Source organism: Adiantum capillus-veneris, chromosome 23, assembly GCF_014529385.1.
Source record: "Adiantum capillus-veneris isolate H3 chromosome 23, ASM1452938v2, whole genome shotgun sequence".
In the NCBI taxonomy this organism is placed as follows: Eukaryota; Viridiplantae; Streptophyta; class Polypodiopsida; order Polypodiales; family Pteridaceae; genus Adiantum; species Adiantum capillus-veneris.
Window position 1 is genome coordinate 129,232,705 of NC_140953.1, and position 7,205 is coordinate 129,239,909.

A 7,205-nucleotide genomic window follows, 5' to 3' on the forward strand; every position below is an offset into this window, starting at 1 on the left:
AATCTGCCATGCAAGCTGTGATGCATTCTGGTTGAATTAGGCCACATGGTAGTCAAGATTCTCTTCAGGTTTTCCCTTAAAATTGGTTGCCTTAATTGTCGAGTTTAACAATGGATTTTGATTGATCCGTGTGATGTCTTCTCCCATTCTTTTGTTTGAAAGGATCAAATTGCAATCTTCTTTGAGCCTTTACTATGAAAAAAATGATCAATGTTGTTTCACGGGAAACCTAACTTACCACATTCTTTATTGGGTTTGAATTTTCAATAGCTTTGCATCCTGGTGTTGCTTCAATAAGTGCTCTCCTTGCTTAAAGATTTAATTCAAATATCCCTCTTGAAATGTCATAGGGGAATGGATTAAGTTCCGTTGTGTCAAGTCTTCCTAATTATGTGAATATGCACTAGTACTTCCACTACAAATTAACTTCTTAGCCTTGTAAAATAGATTGTTTATTGTTTTCATCTTTCATTCCTTTTGGACATGCATCACTACTCAAAATGAAATGGATTGTTCATTGTTTCCTCCCTTCATTCCTTTTGGACATACATCAACGTACTCAAAATGAAACATAAACACTCTTCATCCCATAAATATGGCACTCTTTACCCCTGAGTATGGATTGGAACCCACATCAATATGTATCTTGGCTCAACGGCTAGATTCATATGGACATAATTATAGACCATTATAAAAAATTCAAGAACATATCCACTTATTGTGAAGCAAAACTACAAACAACAATCCTACCTCATGCTAAAACTAGGCACAAATTGGGAAAAGATGGTGCTTCTTCCCTAAGATTCAAATTTTTCTTTAAATTTGGATTGCAAAAGATCAATGATTCTTATACATTTCTACATTACAAAGCACCTCTTCATGTTCTTTGAGGTGACGCATGGGTGTCATGGCTTTGTGATTCTCTAAACCTGGTTGAATAAGTTGTAAATACAAAGGTTTCTATAGTTATGTTTGTAACGAGGATAGGATTGAATAGAACAAGAGGATTTATTGGTGGGATTCTAACCCTCCCTGGGCGTTTGATATGTTGGTTGTGTTCACTCAAGTTTGATGAGATCATCTTCATATGAAAGGTTTTGTTCGTAGCCTTGATGCCATGTACCATGATTTTAAAATATGAAAGGTTTTTTTCATAGCCTTAATGCCGTGTACCATGATTTAAAGATGCCTTGTTCTTTGATAATGAATCCCTTAATTTGGAAGACATGAATCTGGGTAATGATGATGAGTAAGAAATAGTTAAGGTCTTCAATGAACTAGGTAAGGAGTTTAAAAAAGGATTCAGTTGAAGTTTTTCTTGATGGAACATAAGATGTATTTACATGGAGATACATAGACATGAAAGAAGTGGACTCTATATTTTGGCAGCATGGAATGAATTTCAAGAATGATGCAGTATGAGTTATTCACTAGAGATACAGGATGACTCCAAACCATGAAAAGTAGAAGATAGAAGAATTGGACAAACTTTTAGCAATGGGTTTCATTTTCCTTGTGGATAAAGTAAAAGGTTATCTCCCATCACCACTTCCTTATTGTAATATCATGCTGGATGTAGTAGCAAGACATGAGATATATAGTTTTCTTGATGGTTTTAGTGGTTACATTCAAATAAGGACAGCACCTATGGACAATGATAAAATAGCTTTTATTCTTAAAAAGTTAAATGGGGAGTGTTTGCATCTATGTGATAATGCACCTCAAAATTTTTATATGTGGGTACAACTTTTTCCCCCATACTTGACAACAATACGAAAGTCTTCCTAGATGTTATCATTGACAGGGAAGAAGTGTGAGCCTTGCAACATTTGAGGTATGTTTTCAAAAAGGCAAGGAAGGCATTGTATCCTTGAAGGCTACTAATTCTCCATTTGCGGTAAAAAGAGGAGTTCTTTGGGGACACATCATTTTGGAAAAGGGTATGTCCATAGCTCCGAGACAGGTGGAAGTGAGTCTAAAGGCACCTACACCAAAGCCTGTGAAGTATTGTCAGATTGACATGACTTTTGTGTTATGGCTACCATAGCTTACTCTACAAACACATGCTGAACACTAAGATTTGTGGCCTACAAATGTTGGGTGAAGCTACGTAATTGGGTAAACACGTCTAAATGATAAGTTTATGCAAGCCTTTCATGAGTTTGTGGATTGAACAATAGTCCCAATCATCAAAGACAAAAAGTGGATCTTTTTAGTTTGTCCTCATGAAGTTTTGTTGCCATTAACATAGGACCATCATCCATGTACAATCCTTTGATTGTCGAAGCAGTCAACTTTCAAATGTAAACTTAAAAATGAGCATATGTTAAAAGTGAAGTCATGATAATCAAAATTAATATAATTTCTAAGATCTTTTTCTACCCAGAGGGCAAAGGCCATAGCACGGTTTAGGCATTTTGCCTTGACTATAACTCCATACAAAACTCTACTATTGGTAGATAAATTGAGCTATGATGGATATGATTACACCATCTCAGACATTGTCAGCAAGACCACTCATTGCCACTCTGTATGTGGTCACAGGGAATGGCAGTTCTTGCCCGTTTTAGTTCCACGTACCCCGTTCACATTTTGCTTTCCATGTGACTATGGCATCATGTTAGTTTAACAAGAGCTTTAATGTATTTCCAAATTGTACCAACCAGCATACACAGTAGAGGAATACTATACACCTTGCTCAGCTTTCTGCATTTGAAGCATCGAAACAAGACTCTAGTCTTTCATGCTGTAGACCACAACCCTGTATTTGCCCACATCCAACATCACAAAGTTAGCCAATGCTCACTCAAAGAGTCTATACACAAGTAGAGTGAAGTACCTTCTGGGAAAAAAACAAGAAGTTGAGGATGTGATGTGTAATAGACACCCTTCCTGTTAACCCATTGTCCTGTTGACACGGAAGCTGCTCTCACAAATCCTGCACCCTCTCCTATGCTCATGAGATCCCTGTAAACATGAAATTTTCTTAGTATCTCTGCATGAAGCAATCCCAACATTAAGGCCATCATCTCACATTGTGTGCAAACAAGCTTCCTCTCAATGCTAGTCAACACTGTCTTCCCTGAATGAACTACCTCTAGTTTTGTAGTCTGGCCCAAGTAGCTCAAGAGGAAGGGAAAGCTCCTGCTCAAATGACCTGGTTTCTTCTTTTCTCAGAACGTCCATGACTCTGTCAATCTCAATCGTACTCTTTCCTACAATTTCATCTGAGTGCACACCCTCTTGCATCTTCTCAAGATTTACCACCAAAAATGTCGCACATTAGAGCCATAACAGATGGCTGATTCATATTCTTTCTCACAGCCAGTTCATAAGCTTCCTTTGCTATCTCAATATTTCCCCACTTACGGCAAGCACTCAACATAGTCTTCCATGACACTAGATTAGGTGTAGAAGGCATCTTCTCTAGCATCAGCATTGCTGCATTGAGCTGACCAGAACGACAGAGAAGATCGAGCATGCAATTATGGTGGTTTATGGTAGGCATGATGCCATAATCATTCTTCATCAGTTCAAAATAAAGCCAACCCTCCTCAACCATGCCTGCATGACTGCACACAGAGAGGACGATGAGAAAAGTTGTATCATTTGGGCTCACACCCTGAAATCTCATCTCCTCAAACAACTCAAATACCATCTCACATTCACCTCGCCGTGCATGTCCGGCAATAAGGGCAGTCCAAGAGACCACACCTTGGATGGACAACTTGTTGAAGACCTCCCATGCCTCCCTCAAGGAGCCACATTTCGCATACATGTCTATCAAAGTGTTGCCAATCAAAAGGTCCTCTTCAAATCCACCCATTATGACCTGACTATGCACATCCCGCCCATAGTCGATAGCTCCGGCATTGCTGAAGGCTTTCAGGCTGCAAATATGGGCAGCTGCATCTGGAGACACACCTTCCACATGCATTCTTTCTAAACAATTCCACACTTCCTCACCAAGCCCACATGCTGCATACCCAGCAATTAATGCTGTCCATGCAACTACGTCTCTCATCCGGAGCCCCAAAAGCACTCCTTGAGCTTCTGAAAGTAAACCGAGTTTCGCGTACATATCTACTAAAAGATTTCCCACTAAGCCTCCATTCTCGTAGCCTAAAGTCACAATCCAGTTGTGCATTTCCTTACCTTTCTCAACATTATTCAACCTTTCACAAGCCTTTAGCAGGTGTAAGAGAGTTTGTCGGCTGGGTTGCACATGATGATCTTGCATGTCCTCGTACAGGTGAAGGGCTTGCTCGAAATCCCCACATTCACAATATCCATGAATGAGGGGTGACCAAGCAATTTCATTCTTCTGGTTTAAACCGTCGAAAACCTGCTGAGCATCATGTAAACCACCACAATCCACAAGCATTAACACCAAATAATTGCCTAACTTTGTATGGCATATAAGGTCCTTCTTGCAGATATATGTATGTGCTCGTCTTCCATAAACTAGGGACCTCTCAATTCTGCATTTCTCCAGTATGGTAATAAGGCTGCCCTCGGATGGTGGCTCGACCAGCTGTTCTAGGAGAAAAACTGCATGCTCTGCACTTAACATTTCCCAATCAATTTTTCCCTTCGCCTTTGGTCTATTCACATCCAATTCGACAACAAAAGAATCATGATTACTCTTCTTGATCTCCATCTTTTTTGGTTCCATTGAAGGACTGCAAGCCAAAATGTGTGGGCTATACACCTCTGGGTTAATCTCATCTCTTGTCTTCATTTTTTGTTCATTTGCAAATCTCAAGGCAACCCATTCAGGATTGTCAGAATCATCTAACCTTAGCATCTTCTTACTAACTTTGTGCTTGAAATCTGGAGCCCTTGGGTTTTTCTATCAAGCCAATGCAATATATAGTTACAGTAAAGCCAACAAAAAGGATTAGGCTTGACAAGGGCCACTTACTTTGGTCATCCTATTGTCCCACCACATGGTCGGATCCGTGAAGTAGTCCTCCCACATGCTCCACTTCAACTGTAGGCAGCCTGCATGCGAAAGTAGCAATTGCTAATAATGGTGCACATAGCAAAGACACATACATTCGTTATGAAGGATAATGGACGAAATATGAGACATTAGTATGCACGCATTCGGAAGCAACAAACCAGAATCATCCTGCGAATCTGCTTTACATTTCTCTTCGAGCATAAATTTGACCCAACCAGGGTTGTTTGGCCCGTCTATCCACAGAGCCTTTTGGGTCTTTTTGTGCTTGAAATCCGGAGCGTTTGGATTTGCCTGCAACAAAGAATTGCAGCATACAATTTGGTCATCTCTATTGGATGCATCAGCAAGCACCCACATTAACGTAGCACAGAAAAGAATGCAAGCCCTTGCCTTTCTCTTCCTTTTATCCCACCATTGAGAAGGGTCTGCAAAAAATTCTCGCCACAGAAGCTCCACATTAGACATGTCTATTCCATGCAAAGCACGGAAAACTGAGAGCTCGTGAAGTTCTCTCTCCTCCTTCTTCTTCTTGTGTCTCTCTCTCTCTCGTTTCAACACTAATGGATCTTTGAGGTCTCTTGGGATTGTTCCTACGACGTTAGAACTTTTAGAAACCTCAACCCCTCTCTCTCTCTCTCTCTCTCTCTCTCTTAGCACGAGCACAACCAGAGCAGCCGGCCAGCCAAAGAGAATCCTGCATGCCTTTTTGGCCGGCAAATGGTTGGCTGGCCGCTGTAGCCCACACCCCACCTCCCTCGGCAACGTCTCCAGCCTCCTGCCATCCAATCAAAGCTCTGCAGCCCTCTTCAACTCGCTGGCCGAGCTGCTGCCAGAGAAGTTATGCTCAATATCGCTAGCCAGCAAGGGAAGATTCCCCAACATCAAATGTTGGCTGCCGAGCTGCCGTCCGGCACGTTGTGCTAGAGCTATCTCTCTCTCTCGTCTTGAGCTCAAGACTCGTTTAGATAGAGGGTGAATGCCTGAATAAGTGGCCCCATTTTTACCGGTTCGATGGAGGTTTTGGCAATTGCAAATTGAAATGGGTTCAAAATAATATCAAGGGGACCATTGATGTAGGCCATGTAGCAATCCAAAAGGACACACCTGGATAAATCCTCTATATAGGGGTCAACTCCGATCTCCGAGCGAGGTTTCCTGAGCGATCCTAGTTTCCGAGCAGGTCTTGGTAGTGGATACTTGGCGGACGAACTAAAACTGGGAAATATCCTTAGACACCAATATGGTTTTTGACTCTTCTTGTCTATACATTCACGGTACTGGAATGAGATTCAATGACCAAAATGTCTATTATGGGGATAAAATCTATAGTGTGAAGGTTTATGAGGCTCCCATGAACAGGCACCTAGTCACTGTAGAAGACCATATCTCACTCTTTGAGGATACACTATTTGCAAAATATCAAGGAGACAGAAACATGAGACAAGGCAAACCTATTCACTTACTAATATCACTCACAACTACAAAAGTACCATTCCTTCTAATTGATCTGCCAAGATCCATGAACATAATAGACAATGGGTTAAAAAACTACATACAATACATACATACGTATAGGCATACATACATATATACAAACTCCAATAACTACTATATATATATCTATCATAGTAATTCTACTTTATGAGCTGCTAGAACAATATTACAATAAATTTGTTTCCTTCACAGTGTCAAAACAAAAAGTAAAAACATTGTTGACAATATACTCCAAACTTCATAGCAAAATGTATGCTGTTTGATTTCATATTGCTATAGTTTCGATCCATTAGATAGTAGCGAAAGAGGCATCTTCGTACAAGATGTACAATATACACCAAAAAGTTTCTAATTGTTGCTTGGTCGTGATTTGCATCTCAAAAAGACCTAAGTGTAGTAAAAAAGACTCAGCTGACTTTAATGCTCACACACGTGATTGTCAAATTGTGACATTGCTGCGTCTGCCACTAAGAGTCTGAAATAATTCGACTTTTGTGAGAGCTTCCTGGTGAATGAACTCGTGAGATGATGAATCCAACCCCAATATTTGCAAATACACGTAGTACAAGTGTTTACATGGCATGTATGTCAAGCGTTTGCTTTCTCTTTCAGAAATCCCTCACACGTGCAACGAGGAAACTCGCTCAGAGTCACTGAGTAGTTGACACCTAATGCTCGCGAGCCTTCAGTACTTATGTAGAAAATATGAGACTCGTTGCATAAAACAATGGCCTCATGAACCAAT

At 40.5% G+C, this 7,205-nt stretch overlaps 1 protein-coding gene across 1 annotated transcript; it reads right to left on the reverse strand.

Annotated features, from left to right (window-relative positions):
- Positions 1–2,344: 2,344 nt before the first annotated feature.
- On the reverse strand, positions 2,345–5,573 carry LOC147428533 (pentatricopeptide repeat-containing protein At1g06140, mitochondrial-like). Its single transcript, XM_086497348.1, has 7 exons — positions 5,357–5,573; positions 5,125–5,257; positions 4,925–5,004; positions 3,282–4,852; positions 3,096–3,190; positions 2,840–2,995; positions 2,345–2,761 (listed from the first exon to the last, which is right to left on the reverse strand). Exons 1-7 carry the CDS (start codon positions 5,429–5,431, stop codon positions 2,742–2,744), a joined length of 2,130 nt encoding a protein of 709 aa, XP_086353474.1. The 5' UTR covers positions 5,432–5,573; the 3' UTR covers positions 2,345–2,741.
- Positions 5,574–7,205: the final 1,632 nt, after the last annotated feature.